The 18,550-nt window shown below is 34.4% G+C and overlaps 1 protein-coding gene across 1 annotated transcript; it reads right to left on the bottom strand.

Annotated features, from left to right (window-relative positions):
- Nucleotides 1–8,801: 8,801 nt before the first annotated feature.
- LOC145686326 (uncharacterized) lies at nt 8,802–16,357 on the bottom strand. Its single transcript, XM_081759536.1, has 3 exons — nt 16,273–16,357; nt 15,513–15,612; nt 8,802–13,571 (listed from the first exon to the last, which is right to left on the bottom strand). Exon 3 carries the CDS (start codon nt 13,569–13,571, stop codon nt 9,225–9,227), a length of 4,347 nt encoding a protein of 1,448 aa, XP_081615662.1. The 5' UTR covers nt 15,513–15,612; nt 16,273–16,357; the 3' UTR covers nt 8,802–9,224.
- Between the last annotated feature and the right edge of the window lie 2,193 nt (nt 16,358–18,550).

Here is an 18,550-nt window from a genome sequence, read left to right as displayed (position 1 = left end):
ATGCGCGGACAAATTAATTGCCCAGACATACGATGGGTCTTCGGTGATGAGCGACCATCTCAATGACCTTCAAAGCAAAGTATTGGAAAAGTATCCTAAAGCTCTCTTTACGCATTGCTATGCTCAGGTAATGAATTTAGTTTTGCAACAGTCATTGGAATGCAACAAAGAGCTTAAAACATTTTTTTGCGGTCTTAAATCACTGCCTGCCTTTTTTTCTCATTCCCCAAAGAGGTTGCACGAACTTTCTGCTTTCATGTCAAAAAAGCTACCATCATTATCTTGTATTCGATGGAATTTTACCTCTAGACTTATTCATACGGTCAGTGAAAACAGTGAATCATTGATTATGTTTTTTGATCATGTAAGTGAAAGTGGAGACTTCGACAATTTAACTGCAATGACAGGCAGAGGATTTGCTAGCTTCCTAAGGAATTTTGAAAATATATTTTTAATAAAGGTTTTGTCCAATTTACTTGCTTTCTCAGATATATTGTTCAATATACTCCAGTCTAGGGATGTTGATATTTTATACTGCAGTAATAAAATTACTGAATTTCAAAACCAACTGCAAAAGGAAAGAGAGAATTTTGAAATAGTCTGGTCTTCTGTTCATAGAGATGTAGGGGACGAAGAAGTGATTCAGATATAAAGGAGATTAAATGATGAATCACAGAAGGATCATTGTCGGAGACTATACTTTGAAATCATTGACAACATTAGTAATCAGATTACAATTAGATTTGCGTCTTTCGAAAAATTGCAGTATTTTGATCTCCTAAACCCATCTAAACTGAAGTTCTTCAACAAACGAGAAAACTTTCCTCACGATTTGTTAAAAAAACTGCAGGTAGTTTAAGGTGATGTTTTTAATTTGTCCAAACTACAAAATGAACTACATGTGTGGTACGCTTCCAATGAGGAATTAAATAAAACCCCCATTGAAATCATTCAATATTTGATGGATATGAATCTGGTGAGTGGATTCACGGAGATTTATAAGTTAGCTATGCTGATTGCAACAGTACCTTCCACAACATCATCTGTCGAGAGATCGTTTTCGTCACTGAAAAGGATCCACACGTTCTGCCGTGCTACTCAGACCGAGCACCGAATGACGAATTTAAGCCTCATTTCCATTGAAAGAGAACTGTTATCCAAGTTACGAGAGGGAGATAAATCCAAATTCTATGATGCAGTGATCCAGAGGTTTCTACGTAAAGAAAGACGACTCGAGCTGGAATTCAAGTAATTGTAAGTAAATTGATTTTGATTTTGATTTTCAGTTTCATATTTTGCTCGTTTTTTATCTTCAGCTTCATATTTTGAAGGTATATTTTCCTTATATAATTATTCTCATTAAATGTATTGCTTACGTAATAACATCCTCCTTGATTCATCTTTATAATTTGCAGACTAAATTGTTAGAAGAAAATTGCTATTTATAGGTAGTAGGCATTGGTGTAACTAGGACATTTTGCTGGGGATGGCCATTTTCCCTTACTTTCGAAAATTGCGAGAACTTACAAGTACAGACTATATTCAAGAAATCGATGGGTGAGCAAAGTATAGCCACCGTATGTCGAATGCAAACGCTAATAAAACAATTATGCGTAAATTGATAATAACTTATCACATTATTTTCGATCAGTAAAAAAAATGTGGGTCGGCCCAACTTTGCCCCTGGGGAGGGGGGTTCCCTCTAGTTTCGCCTATGGTTGTGAGGATTAATATATTTTTTCTTTTTTGCCAACGCCCTAACATCCACCTCACGAGACGCCACTGGATACAATACATATGTTCCAGCAATTTACGGAAAAAATACATACTATTTCAGGTAGCAAGGAACTCATAATTCAGGATTATTCATAAATGTATTAACCAATATTAAATTACAATAAAAATTACAAGATCCAGAACAAATAGTTATGCAACAGCTGAACGATTTTGTACTATTATCTGATACTACAAATACTACTTAAGCTTATAACCGACCAGACAATTATCAGTTAAGAAATATTAGAATCAGCTCAAAAAATGTATCAAATTCTGCTGTAATTCATATACATTTACATTAAAGTACACCACACACAATTTACATTATTTACTCAATTTTCTTATTTTCTTACCGGAAACATGTGAGTTGCTTTGAAAGTCATTTTTTGTCTTTATCAAATTTCCAAGCATTATTTTACTGGTACGTAAACATATATTTGATAACACATCTCGCAAAGTTTGTTTACATTGGCATACATCTCTAGTTTGAAAGATATGACATAGCTGTTTTGTAATAGTTTGATGACAATTTATGTAACACAGACAATTGATTCCATGTAGACAGAAATAAAACCTCGTGATACTCAAGGAGCTTTTGTAGAACATGCCATGCAATAGCAGTTGCAGAAAGCGCACATTCAGTATGGACTATTAGTTTTCCGCGATCCATTTCTTTAATAAGATCAATGGGAACTTCGACATCAACTTCTTTTCCAGATTCTACCCATAATTTACACTCTACACAATTCTTACGTTCCGCTTCCTTTCTAACTACATAACCAGATATGTAAGTTAGAATGGGGATCACATCTCTTGGTATTTGTTCTAATACAAAATCATGCTCAAGAGCACCAACGAACACACTAATATCAACTTCAACATCTTCAAAATTCTCTACTGGAAGAAGAGATTTCAATGGAATGGAAACATTACTGGAACTTAACATAAGTAGACTTTTAAAACGAAGCTTCCTTTCACTCTCTAGAATTTGGACATAACTTATATAATAATTAGCACCATTCATTTGCCGGTAGTTCCCGAAACGTCCTTCAAGGTCGTCTGTTTGGAATTTTCCCAACAACAGGTAGTCTGTTCTGTAGTTATGAAATACATAGGGTATCATTTGCAAAAATGCGTCCGTCGTTGTAATTAAAGATTGAAAAGTTTGTGTTGTCAGTGCATCAGCTATAGGAAGAATCTGTCGCCAAGTTTTTTACCACATGGATAGAGTACGAAGAAAATCAACAGATGAGGAGTCTATTCCTCTTGCAGGTTCCCTGTCTGGGTCATTGAATCGTTTTCCCTCAAAAACGCTTTGAACATTCACTATTTTCCACCATTTACAGAAAATAAGCAGAAAAGTACACGTTTCTTCATACCCAGGAAATAACTGAGGATGATGTACCAAATTTCACAAAATTAAATCCCCACGTTAAGCGGGTTTGCATATACAGGCTCCTAACTATGAAAACATTTACGCTCAGTCCAACCTCAATCATTTCACGAATTCAACCTGTTTTACGTATGTTATTAGGACATAATATCGATTGTGATTTATTCTAAAAACACTTTTATGCATTGCAAGAGCTGTAACGTCCAAATATTTACTGAGAACTCATAGTCGTATCGGAATAAACAAAAGCGAGTATGGAACAGTAAACTGCTATAACAAAAGGCAAAAGAGGATGTGCAAAGGCATTCTAAACGGTCGAGTGGTTTGGGTCGATACAGAGTTCGCTACGAGCCTTCATACCGCGAGGACGTGCTTTGTCGCTGGTGCGGTTTTTGTGGTGTGAGTGTTTGAACTACGTAGTACTGGTTATTGATATACTATTAGTGCCTTTCACTGTCTGTATATATATATAGATAGATAAATAGAAGTGATATATAGATTTCTTTCTGTGTTGATACTGCATACACTGCATTGATATCAATATGTCCCAGAATATTCGTACGAATACTGTGAAATTCGAATTCGATAAGAGTACAAGATCAAGGCGGCCATTAGCACTTGAGATACATAAATGGCTAAGTGAGAACTTCGCACCCTTATTATCTGAGGCAACGGCCATACAACTGCATAATGAGGAATATTGTATATATGTGAAAATAGGTGATGTGCATAAGTTTAATGTATTTATGTCGAATAACCCAGGAACAGTGAATTTCCGCCACAGTGATGGACTGATAAGTGAAGTACGAATTACAGACGCCGCCTCTGCTTTGACTCGTGTACGCGTTTTGGATTTGCCTATGGAATTGCCGGATGAGAGGGTAGTGAATGTATTAAATGAATATGGAACTGTACATAACGTTTCTCATGAAAAATGGCCTGTATATCTCCCATACCCTATTTATAATGGAGTGCGTATTATTTCCATGGAACTGAAAAAACCCATTCACTCCAAAGTGTTTTTTGACAACCAGAAAGCCACGGTGATGTACCAGGGGCAACAAACAACGTGTTGGATATGTGCCTCCCCCGGACACGTCCAGTCCTTTTGCCCAAAGAAGAGAAATGTAAAACCACCCGCATCGCAACATGCTGAGGAACTCCGGATGACGGAAATATTTAAAGGAACACTTCCATCTACCAGGCGATATGCGAATGCGCAAGTTGCTGAGACTCTACCGCCCATGAGAACCCCGCCAAATGAACTGCCGAGAAGTGATAATAGTGTGCCTCCTCTTAATGATGAAATTGCATTTCCGGCTTTATTCAAACCCGTTGATGCATCTCATTCGTCCTTAGCATCTCCAGCGATAGCGAGTGAAGTGACGCCTTCTGCCATCTCTGGGCCTACTCAAGAATTACCTTCGCCAGTGCGCGCTTCTGAAACAAGTGAAATGTGTGAATCGTCTTCCCAGCGAGTAAACAAAGTAAATATTAAAACCCACGAACAACAATTAAGTGCCACGCATATATTAGACGAGGAAGCTGATTCGCTGCCTTTAGGTAAGAAACGAAAGTCGAATCTTGCTGATTCCCCCCATTCGAGTGATGTGTGTGAAACTGTAACCGAAACTTTTAGTTATGATTTAGATACTTCCTCCATAACATCTAACGACCAAGTAGAAACAATATCATCAGTGGAAACAGTAGAAAAACATGCCAATCAGTTGCCTGTTGAATTTACCTACTCGACAAAATAGTCTGGGTCCAGAGTCAGTTCCATAGCATATTTCTAAGTAGTGTGCATCGATATGTTGATTGGCCTTGTACTTTCTTTCCTTCAGACATTTGTCTGCCTTTATCTTTTTTTCTGCAGTTGTAGTATTATTGTTTCCAACAGTAATATGCCTCTGCCTAATGCGCGGTCATTTTGTACACTCAATTTAAATGCGATATCCAACTTCTCAAATCAGTGCTTACTGCAACAATTTGTAACACAAATTGATGCCGATTTTCTTCTGTTTCAAGAAGTGGCATTCTCCTCATTTTCCTTTTTACCGGCATATACTGCTATTATTAATCAAGGTGAACATCAACGGGGAACTGCTATTTTGTACAAGAAAGGTATACAAGTGGGCGACGTAAGATGTTTACCTTCCGGGCGGGCAATTCGTTGTCGCTCAGAGGGGTTCACAATTATTAACATTTATTCACCATCTGGGACGCAAAACCGCTTACGCAGGGAGCAGTTTTATAATGAAGACATAGTGCCGTTGTTACCAGTAGTACCAGACAAACTTATCATGGCAGGAGACTGGAATGCGGTGGAATCACCATTAGACACGTCAGGACATTATATACCATGTAAGGCTATGCAAACTCTTATCTCACAGCTTCACCTACGCGACGTTTGGTTATTATGTCATGCAGAACGACAAATGACCTACCGCTCCGCCCGAGTACAATCACGTTTAGATAGGATCTATATATCAGACGTATGCCGGCAACATATTACAGAAGCGGCCTTGCGCATCCCCTCTTTTTCTGATCATGTAGCCGTGTACATTACCTGCAAGTTCCCACAAGCTGTGAGTCGATCTGTTGGTCGCTCATATTGGAAATTGCCATCTCGACTTTTAAACCGCGCTGATATTAAAAACTTGTTCCTTCGTAAGTGGCAGTATTGGTGTAAACAACAGCGCTATTACCACAGCCTTAATCAGTGGTGGGTAGCTTACCCAAAACATAAAATTCGTTCATTCTTTCAATGGCAAGCTCGCGAAACAAAGACCGATCTTCTCCATACTCAGGAATATTATTACAAAATTCTGCATGACATATGGTCACAACCGAGCACAGCGGAAAATTTTACTCTCATGACCCACATTAAAGCAAAATTACGTCAAGTGGAACATCAACTTTTTTCTAAGTTGTACAGCCGCACACATCTTGGTGAACAACTGGAAAATGAAAAGACCATCTTCTATCATTATATGCGCAATGTGTACCGTAACACCTCCAAATATATAGATTGTCTTAATGTAGGTGGGGAACACACCCTCTACAATTTTGATGATATTCAAAATGAGTTTGTTCGTTATTATCAGCAAATGTATGACACACCTCAGGATACGTTGATGGACATACAAGACTTTATAGATTTTCCTTTACCGCATGCCCCTCCCGACGCCTTGGATTCCCTCATGCACCCCTTTTCGATCGAGGAATTGATGAGTGTTTTGAAGAAATCTCATAATATCTCCAGCCCTGGGCCTGATGGACTCCCGTACCTATTCTATAAGCAATAGGTACTGGTCAGACAGTACTTGAAATAATGAATGAATTATTGCACGCCTCTAATATTCCACAGAATGATGGTATCTTGATACTCCTTCCTAAAAAATCCGGACGAATTTCTCTTGAGGACTTTCGTCCCATTACGCTTCTGAATACCGATCTTAAAATATTGACCAAAATGATTGCTAGCCGCTTAAAACCCATCTGTAGTCAGCTCATCAGCCCCTATCAAGCTGCACTCAATCCTACGTATAATATGCAAGCAGCACTATCCAAACTGCGAGATATTATTTCATATTACCAGTTTAAACGTCTTCCAGCCTGTGTAGTCTCACTTGACTTTCGGAAAGCTTTTGACAGTATGACCCATCAATATATCTACGCGGTACTTAAGGCTTATGCATTTCCTCCATCCTTCATCAGCCTCATTACTACGTTATACAACAATGCATCCTCCAAAATTCATTTAAATGGTCATTTGTCACCTGCTATAGACCTTAAACGTGGTATCAGACAAGGCTGCGCACTTTCGGTATATTTATTCAGTCTCGGACTTGACCCTCTACTACAAAAAATTGCGAGGGATCAAGATCCACTATTACATGATTTTCACAAGCTTAATATCCAAGCATACGCAGATGATGTTACAATGCTCTGTACTGAATTTTCTCATCTTCAGAAAGCAATGCAACATATTGAGCGGTATTCCTTGCTCAGTGGACAAATGCTCAATACACATAAATCTAAGCAATTATTGTTTCATAACTGGCAATGTCCGGATTCCCCGCCGAACCCTTGGAACGTGCAGTCGGTCTCCTTTCTTAAAATTCTTGGTATTACATTCACTAATGATGTCAAAAATCAACAGCAGCATGTATGGAACCCGATCATAACCCAAATGCGTATACAAAGTCAAGCAGATAAACCACGCGCACTTCCCTTGTATCAACGGGTATGGTATGCTAACGCCAGTAGGAACATGCAGCATATATCGCCTTCCACGTATGCTAGCGCAATGAGTTTTGGTAATTGAAGTAATGATAGTGTACCTAGCGCAATGAGTTTTTGTAATTGAAATCATGAAGGAGTATGACGTATGTAATTGAAGTCGTGAAAGAGTATGATGTATGTAATTGAAGTAATGATAGTGTACCTAGCGCAATGAGTTTTTTCAATTGAAGTAATGACTGTAATTATTTTGGATTGATAACGCATGGCAGATGGTGCCGCTGGCGCCATTACTGTCTGACCGCAGCGCGACTTTCCTTTATACTTTCCCCGCCCGTTCACTTTGTATATTACCGACTGCCGCGTTGTATTGAACGTTAGCTTTGCACTGGCGCCATTACCGTCGCGAGTTTTTTCAGCCCGCCCGCTTTGTATATATGCCGCTCGGTAGCCGTAGCCGCTAATGGTATTTTCCTTTTATAGATACCAACACACTTTGTATGTTGCCTGATATTTTAACTTAAGTAAGAAGAGAAAGTTTACTTACCTTTGATGACACGCCCGCTATTTTGCTGGATATTTCCTGGTTGTGGTTGATGGTTTATGACGTAGAACTTGTTGTGCGAACAAACAAATATTGCGATACCGCATTTGTAATTTCATGTATTAGGATATATTTATAACCTTGGTTGACTTTTTTGATTCAGATTATTAATGAATTTAATAAAATAATAATTAATTGGATGAATATATGAATTTGATATTGTAATTTTATGAAAAGTATAAATATTGTGCCTTTATTAATATTCTATTTTTTATACATATGAAGCATATGTATTCTTCCTTTATCTTATACAGAATACACATACTTTAGTATAATGTACATAATTAAGTGTATATAGTATATGAAGCATATGTATTCTTCCTTTATCTTATACAGAATACACATACTTTAGTATAATGTACATAAATAAGTTTATATAACAGTATATGAAGCATATGTATTCTTCCTTTATCTTATACAGAATACACATACTTTAGTATAATGTACGTAAATAAGTTAATATAATAGTATATGAAGCATATGTATTCTTCCTTTATCTTATACAGAATACACATACATTTGCATAAGTACCTTTTTTAATTTTATAGGACGTAGAAATTAAAGGCATGGATGTAAGTTTTAAAAAATTTATTGTAAAAATATTGACAAAATATTATATATAATAAAAAATTGTAAATATAATAAAATAAAAATGTGAAATACATAATAAAAATAAAAATTGAATGTGCATAATAAAAGTAAAAATGTTGATATATAATAAAAATAAAAAATGTAAAATATATAACAATTGATTAATATAATGATACATACAGTGTTCTAGTGATTGTTTGTACTTGATTAACTAATTTAATATTTGACAAATGGTATTTACTATATGAAAAAAAAACTATTTACAATATGAAAATCTATTTGCAACATATGAAAAATTCATAATATATAAAACTATTTAGTATATGAAAATCTATTTGCAAATTTGTATAAAAATCTATTTACAATATATATTATTTACAAAATGAGGGTGCGGTGTGAGGGGTGCAGATATGTTATAAAGATGGTATAATAACCAGTACTTGTGAATATGAAAGGAATCTGATAGTATAGAATATTTATATGCTATATCCAGGTCATGTCAAGTTAACGAAAATGTATGATTATCATAGATGTTTCACCTCCATTTACACTATTATTTACATATAAAAATAAATAATTATATACATATATACACACATTCATTCGCAGAATCTATTACGTGACAGGACTTCGACTTTGATAACCATAAGGAATGGTACGGTAATCTGTCATACTGTCAGGGTTTAATCTTTGTCTTTTGTTATTGACTTTTCGATGTGTTTTTGTTTCAGGTCGTGAAACAATGGTAAACCCAGTCTTACGTGAAATCCTCCCTGGGAAGTTTAACTCCTTCTTTTCAATTTTATTCCGAACTAAATTGTAAAAATGTTCAAAATTAATTTCTTTTCGCGTTCTACTGTCCAAAGTAATACCCCTGATTTTGTATACATAATCTAGTTTTCCCGTCCCAATTTCTTTTAGCCTATACGCATAATTTTTAGCCCCTAAGCCAATAAACATGTCTATTTCCCACCCTTCCGGAACTTCATTGGTTAGTTCACCCAGGTAGGACCCAGTTGTAAGCTTGGACTTATCATTTCGTCTCTGGACAAACATTATGCTGTCCGTGTCACAGTACAAAACATTTTCAGGTCCTGCTGAAGTCAAGAGGTCATAAAGTCGAAGCCTTGCCCATGACGTAATAAACGCGGCAAGTACAACATTCGAGAACTTCCACGGTTTGTTTTCATTCTCGATGTCTTTGTATGTGATAATTAGGTGTTCGTCACCAATGGGCAGTACTGATTGAACCTCATATTGCGCCGACAATAGATATGTAAAAAATGTCTCCGGATTATCAATGATTTTTGTTTGCGGCAAGTCTGTTCTCTGCCCCCATTTTCCATATAAGGAGTTGAGGAATATTTTGGAGATATACCTCAATCCCGGGTTCTTCCTGATATTATTATGATTCAATTGAATGCCCTCATGGGCAAGATACTCGTTAATATATTTTTCTTCGTCTCCTTTATTTTGACACGAAGCAGGAAAACCAGATGCCTCCTGCTTCATTTGGAGGAAAGAATTTACATAGTCGCGAAACAAACTATGCGCATTACGATCCTCGGAGCCGCTGAGTTCAAATTCCCATATTTCTTTAATGGCGAGTATCTTATATCCGGCTTGTATTGCTTTATGAAGTTCGGGGGTGCAAAACGTACCTGTAATAGCCCGGTCCTTATCGCAATGCAAACAATCATTGACACTTTCCTCCTCCATACAAGTACGGCAAAGGCCGAAAAGTAATCGACCTCCCGCAACATATGGAAGAATCGGAAAATAAAGATCCCTTGGAGGCAAGACGGTGCATTTAACAAGCCCATTGATACCTTCCACTTCTGGAAAGTCCGGCCCCCTATGCATTTTTGGCATACCTATTGGCAGCGGCTTACGAGCCATTACCCAGGGGTAGAGACTCGTAACATCCAGATATTGAATGTTTTCATTATCAGTACACTCATACAGCGCATTAAAACATTCTGTGCGACCGCCATTAAATGCATGTTTGGGGATCAAATGATCGACAATATCCTTACACTGAGTCTTGATAAACTCCTGTATGGACTTGTCCTTCTTCACCTGATCATCCCACTCACATTCCCACATTTCAATAAGGTTAAAACCACGGCCACGTAGGTAATTTGCTTTAATGACAGTCTCCTCATAACGTTGCTGCATAATTGTACGATAAGACGAGGGGTCGTCAAGCTGTTCATGACGTAACTCTGGATAACACGTGGGACAACAATGCCAAAAACATCCATAGAACTCTAGCACAGTTTTACTACTTGGTTCATATCCATCAACCTTATATTTCCCAAAGCGTCTTTCGGTGCCATTTTCCGAACACTGAATTTCAGTACCTCTTGATAATTTCATGTATCGCAACCACTGCAGTGCTTTCACACTTTGACGGTCACGATAATCAAATCCAAGAGGTGGAATTACACCAATTGAATCTTTAGGTAAATATAAGGTACAATAGACATGCATAGCAAGACTGGCTATCGTACTTGAAGAAATGAAACATTGGATGCCGTTAGTTTTTTCTTCGATCAGGTCTGAGAATTTTATGATACCCTCAGCTAAAATTCTTACGTCATTACGACAGTACGCGAGCATCTCCTTTTGGAGATCATACTCCTCGCCGCTTAAAGCACGTTCTTGGTGCCAGGCGATTAGCTGTCTTTTCTCTTCGGGGGACAAACTGTCGGGATCAAAATACTTAAGATCCGGAATTTTGCCTACATAATTTTGATTACTTGGTGTATTAAACAAGTATGGGAAAGATCCCTTCCGCAAGTTGCCAGATAAGCCTAAAGTTTTGGGTAATTTTGACAGTTTAATTCCCATGTATAAGTAACTATCCCTGAACACAATATGCCCGTTCCCAACTCTCAATTCAATAATTTTTTGTCCCGTCATTGTTAAATTTACGGAAAGATGCTCGGTCTCTATAAGATGTTTAGCTACAAAATGGATATCATAACGACCCCCATTATGTGATAACACAATGACCTTGTCAAATCCTTTACGAGGTGTTAACACAAACTTAACAAACCCGCCAAGAGTTTTAAAAGAAAACTCACGATTTCCGTTTTCATCTCCACATATATGGCACGTATCATCCAACGAATTACCCTTGCATGAGTAACAAATTAGTTGTGTACACACAAGATTTACCTCATGTTGTTGTTCCCCCTTAACATTCATATCCAGTAGCATAGTCTCTACATCGAATACAATGTACAAATACTTTTCGACCCGGGTAAGGTTTTCTTTTTGAACATAACAAGCATGGTTACGGTCTACATGCATGTTACACGCCTTACACAACCGCTCACCACACTTGTGTTCAGATTTCCGTCGTCGTCTTAAATCAAACATAATACCACAATCGTTACAAACCCTGACTAAGTCACATACACTCTTGCCACGTTTTGTTACATTTTTATGATTGCTGAAACATTCATCCGATGAAAAGAATCTATGACAATCATTACATTCGCGTTTAATTTCAGAAGTAAATAATTCATGGAATTTTTCACAAGCTGAACACTTGAATTCGCACTTATGATAAAGCCCATTATTATTGTACCCCTGCAAACAGGATTTACAAAATCCTCTTGTACCTAATAAGTTTAGGATACTTCCAATCAATTGATAGTGATTATTCTCGTATAGAATATATATCTGTTTACCACCTTTTATACCCGGATATAACACATGAAATTCCCGACTATTATCCTTCCTTTCAAAGACAATGATTTGGTACTTCGATGCAAGGTGGCTCTGTATCTTTTTGGCGTCTTCGAGAGTACATCCGTTTTGTTCACCAGGTTCTATGTTTAATCTTTCACATAATCTAACAGCCTGATTTAACAAACGTTGTGGATGATTCTTTAATTTATATACCTGCTTGTGTTTTTGGTCGGCCCTTGCCATCCCAAGGATGATGCTCTTGGGAAGGCAGTACACGTCGTTCTCCATCGGAATTACCTTGTCTTCTAAAAATTCACCCAATGGTGCATACTTCTTGATGGTTCGATTCCGTGTTTTTCCTCTTCCTTTACGGAGATGCACACTATGCACCTTAAACGTGACATCACCTCCGATTAGGAACTCCTCATTGCTATTGAGGGTATTTTCCACTATGGAGAAGAGGGCCTCCGGGTTCAATTCAGATTTTTTTCGCCATGAGAGATAAATTGGCTTATTTAACTTCGAGGCACTGCTCTCGATAGTTATTCCTATATAGGTGTTCTTGTCAACATCCTTTATTGTATGAGCCATTACGAAATCAAACAAATTTCGTATATATTTTTCCGGGTCTTCGATTCCATTTGAGCCCATACACTTAATGGTTAGCTCTGTCCCCTTTAGCCCAAAGTATGCGTAATTACGAGATGTACTCCTTACAATCTTAAAATTTGGCACACCCATACCATCCATTGTCTTAGACACATCCTCAGAACTCACAGAACCAGATCCTACTAAGTTTATAGGTTCCCCAGAATTTGCAGAGCTTGGCCCTGGCAAGTTTATAGGTTCCCCAGAACTCATAGAACTTGATTCTGCTAAGTTCACAGGATCACCTAATAGTTCAGCAGCAGCTTCAGCAAATAAGCCATCTGTCTTACCTGCTAATATCAACTGCTTGAACTTTTCGCAAGCCTGATTTTTTATATCATCTTTGCGGAAAAATCCTATCCGATAAAGATCGCTGATATCGGTTGCGGATTTACACCCTGCTAAAATAACATTCTGCACACCCTTAAAATGGTGTAATAGCGCACGTAATAAACTATCATATTGCTCATTATACACACGCACCCCCTTGGAATGATAATTTTCTATTAGCCTTGTCCAAGTATAAAATGTAACTTCAGCCGCCTCAAATCCAAATTGCTCTTGAAGAGCCAACAGATTTTCTGCCTCCTTAATTAATGCCATATGTGCCATCTGTAATCAAATATATGTTCAAGTAAATTCACAGTATTTTTCACGCACAACGATAATTGTAAATCACAAATTTAGTTTCAAGTTTACCGACAATACACTTGAAAGCTTATCGATAATTGCACTAATATTTGCCGTTAACTATAATAATAAATCTTTTCGTGACTTTTCTTTCAGTTTATCGAACACACTATTTAACTTTATCGGTAAATTCTTCAATAGTTTCCGCTATCACCAGTTTACAGTTTGCCGTAATAAAATTCTCTTCAGGCTAATTGCACCACGTAGTATAAACCAGGAACGTCTTCACAATTTCAATAATTTTTCACTACTGACTGACCGCTCAATTTTACCTGGGTTATATACACGAAAATATTGTAAATTCCACACGAAGTTTTCCGAACATTAACGAAATTTTCCGAAGTTTGCCGAAGATTGCCGAAAAATACCAATCGTATATTAATACTGTTTATTGAAAATATAATTAAATGTTTATCATCAGATCCTGATAACTATAACTCCGTAAGTTTTTCACTTTACAAACCGGCAAATCCACTCACAGTTTCTGATAACACTAAATGACAAAATCCTGTAATATTTATCTAACTGTTTTACAATTGCAGCACAGCGTACAAACAGGAGCGTCCTCTATACTGATTCGCCGCGGCTTGCTGCGCCGTATTTATACTTTCGGAAATGTAATCTCGTACCCAAATGCATTTAGTTTGTAATCTCGTACCCAGATACATTTACTTTAAAGTCTCGTACCCAATCGTGTTCAGTTTGTAATCTCGTACCCAAATAATTTAGTTTGTAATCTCGTACCCAGACGACATAAAATATTTTCTAAAGTAATAATGTTATTTTACAAACATGTATTATTTAAAGTTATGTGACGTTCTCGAAGTTTCCCGAACTTAACCGAATGTTTCCGAATATTTATTTTTCACGGACAATAATATTTTCATATTTGAAAAAATGAACATATCTGATGTGAACATTCCAAAGAATAAAAAAATCATTTCAAAATAACATTTGCAATAAAAAAAAAATCCAAGTAATAATAAACAGAAACACAAATTAATAAAAATAACATAGTAAACAAAACACATCAAATAAGAAACAATTTAGCAAAAATCAAATAAGAAACAAGGTTAGAAAAAGGTTTAGAATAGTTTATGACCCAAAGCATCAGAACTTTATCAGACAAACAATATAGCAGAGATTTAAAGAATATACTGAATTAATCCACATAGGTTAGGAAACCCTTATTTAATTCAGCCAATGATTAAAACAAACAACAGCATAGAAACAGCAGATTTTAAAGATAATGCAGTTCTATTCAAAATAGCATTCAAATAGTTAATTGTTACAAATTATAGTTAAGAAAAATTACGTATGGTTAGAATGAAAGTTCGATTACTTACAAATCATAGTTCAACACCAATCAACAGAGAAAATTTATTAAATAGGATTAGCAAAAATTAAAATAATTAAATCATATTAGGAAAAGCATCATTATTTAAAAGATCAATTACTAAATTTAAAATACGTATAGTTAGAGAAAGCATATTAAATTAACAAACAAAATAAGAACAAATAAAATAATTAATATGATAACTGTTCTACAGTATTCAATGAAATGCATCAACAAAGAAAACTAATATATTTAATAAATATTTTGTGACTATTCAATTTGTAAATTTTGATTTATTGTAACTATTTTTATAATGCACTACTAATGAAAGTTTGTTAATTGTAATATTGAATTCTTCATAATTATGTTATTTTTTTTGTGTGATTAATCTTCTTATATACTCTTTATATTATAGTTTCATTAAATTAAAATATTGTTTTATTATTTCATTTATGTAAGTAACAATTATTTTTATTTCTATTTATTAACAAGTTTTAAAGTTTAAAAAAATGTATATGAACACTTACCGCCGCTGGAAAGACAGGAAATCCTTATCTAAATGTTCTTAAATGTCAAATAAAATATGAGAAGTGATAAATTCACACTTGAGGATGAAACACTTGAATGCTGTAATAACAAAGAAAGACAATATTACTTTACATGAAATTATATTTCAGTATAAAAAAAAAAATTTGAAAATGTATATTACTAAACTGTAGAAATTAATTTGTAAAAATTTAACTATGTTGCATGCTACAAAAAATTTTTAAGTGGTGTTAACAAACTGCATGCTAAAAAATTTTTAAGTGGTGTTAACAAACTGCATGCTAAAAAATTTTTAAGTGGTGTTAACAAAACTGCATGCTAAAAAACTTTCATGTGAACAAAAAATAAATTCAAAAATATGTATGCAAGAAAAAATGTATTAGTTGATAACAAAAAAAAAATGTATGTTGTAAATGGAAACATGTTATAAACTTTATGTTGTGCAAACAAATGCACGCTCTCAAAGAAATAAGTAATGCAAAATAGTTATTTCATAAAGTAATCTGCATGTTACAAAATAATGCACGCTATAACAAATGAAATAATGCAAAATAATTCTTTCAAAGTAATCTGCATGCTACACAAGCTCAAAGCAGCTACGCTGTGATTATTTTATTCGTTCGTGTTATTTAAAATAACACTCGTTTTTAAAAATTAGAAAGTCGTAAGAGCAGCTACGCTGTGAACTTTAAAAAAAATTCTTAAGCATAAACTATTATGTAAGTTACCAATGATACTTACTTTACTTCTGTGAACTTTGATACTTTGGAATTCTGAATTCCGCTGCCACTTTTACTCCAAGTAGTTACCTCCAATGAGTTGCCCTGAAACAATGAAACATTACTAAGCAACACTTGTAATTTATTTTCCTAATTATTTTTTATGATTCACTTCTTATTAATTTAACCTCTCGTAATAAATTACTCGAGCACTTACAGTGTGATTATTTTATTCGTTCGTGTTATTTTATTTTATTGGTTCATTTGCTTAGCAAATTCAACTTTTTTTTATTGTTTCGATTTCTATGAAATCTCAGAACACTTGTAGTGTGAACCTACAAATAATTTCAAAAATACTAAAAATTGAGAACTTGTAAATTACTCGGAACAACTATACTATGAATATTAGAATGATTAATCAAACTAACTCAACATAACTTAAGCTAATCATTTTTATATATTTGACTATTTCTATTTGGTCTTTCAATGTTTCTTTTTTTATATGCTTAACTATTTCTACTTGGTCTTTTAATGTTTCTTTCTTAACTTTGACGGATCATTTTCTGTGAAAACTTCTTATTAATTTAACCTCTCGTAATAAATTACTCGAACACTTACAGTGTGATTATTTTATTCGTTCGTGTTATTTAAAATAACACTCGTTTTTAAAATATTTTATTGGTTCGTATGCCAGAGCATACTCGCTAGAGCAGCTACGCTGCGAAATATTAAAAAGCTCCTAATAAATTTCTCGAACACTTACAGTGTGAACTTACAAAAAAAGTTCTTATTTTTATTGGTTCGTATGCCAGAGCATACTCCTAAGACCAGCTACGTTGTGAACTTACAAAAAATTCTTATTTTACTATTTCAATAATATCCTTGCACCAACATAAATGGTCTATTTAAGTACAAAAGGAATAAAAAATACCTTTGGTAGCAGAAAATATCTTGCTCCTCTGGTACTTCTGCTTGGTACTTCTTGATACTTGTTAGTAGTACACCAGTAATAGTGGTATTGCCACAAAAGGGTAACCTAAAATATAACGTAACATATGTTAGAACATATGTTGTAGTATAAAACCTTATACCTAACTATATATCTATATTTACATTAGAGATACATCTATATCTACAACTATAACTATATCTATCTATATCTATCTATCTATAACTATATCTATAACTATATTTATATATATCTATATCTATAAGTATATCTAACTATATATCTATCTATCTATATCTATAACTATATTTATATCTATCTATAACTATATATCTATATATAGCTATATATATCTATCTATAACTATATCTATATCTATATCTATAACTATATATCTATATTTACATTAGAGATATATCTATATCTACAACTATATCTATAACTATATCTATCTATCTATCTATAACTATATCTATAACTATATTTATATATATCTATATCTATAAGTATATCTAACTATATATCTATATCTATCTATAACTATATATCTATATCTATATCTATCTATATCTATATATATATAGCTATATTTATATATATCTATATCTATAAGTATATCTAACTATATATCTATATCTATCTATAACTATATATCTATATCTATATCTATCTATATCTATATATATAACTATATCTATATATATATAACTATATCTATCTATAACTATATTTATATTTACATTAGAGATATATCTATATCTATATCTATATGTTAGTATACTATACTATATGCTATGCCTTATATAAGATATATATTTCTGAAATATGTATAAATCATTTGGTTCTGTTAAAATTTAATTTTCAAATATCAGTACTATAAGATACTAGGAAGGTATACAGGTGATGTCAATGGCGTTTTGATAAGTTACGAGAAACCTAAAGAAAACATTTATAAAAAACGTCTACGAAAACAGAGTACAAAAAACAATACAAAGAAAAAACAAAGGCAAACATAAGAAGAAAAACGTGTATAATGACAAAACATAACTAATTTGAATTATACACAAACAGAAAGCTTCTGCTATATACAAAAAAGATAAATAGTTTGGGTTAGGTTAAAGAAGTTATAATAGAATACAAGTAGTAGTGCTAATAATAGTAAATAGTAGAAGCCAAGCAAGAAAAAAATACTAAACACAATAAAATAGTACTCAAGCAGATTAAGAAATATATAATGCTAGCACAATAAGGAACCCATACACCACTCTTAAAATCATCTACAAAGAGGAGCACACAATTCTAAGAGACATCTAATAATAGAATTGGTAACAGACATATAATAGCAAACAGG

This window comes from Thermobia domestica, chromosome 5 (assembly GCF_964235325.1).
Source record: "Thermobia domestica chromosome 5, izTheDome1.hap1.1, whole genome shotgun sequence".
NCBI classification, from domain to species: domain Eukaryota; kingdom Metazoa; phylum Arthropoda; class Insecta; order Zygentoma; family Lepismatidae; genus Thermobia; species Thermobia domestica.
The sequence above is the reverse complement of the archived record's forward strand: the minus strand, read 5'-3'. Positions and strand labels throughout refer to the sequence as shown.

Coding starts and splice junctions, on each gene's coding strand:
- LOC145686326 (XM_081759536.1), bottom strand. CDS start 13,571: ATGGCACATATGGCATTAATTAAGGAGGCAGAAAATCTGTTGGCTCTT.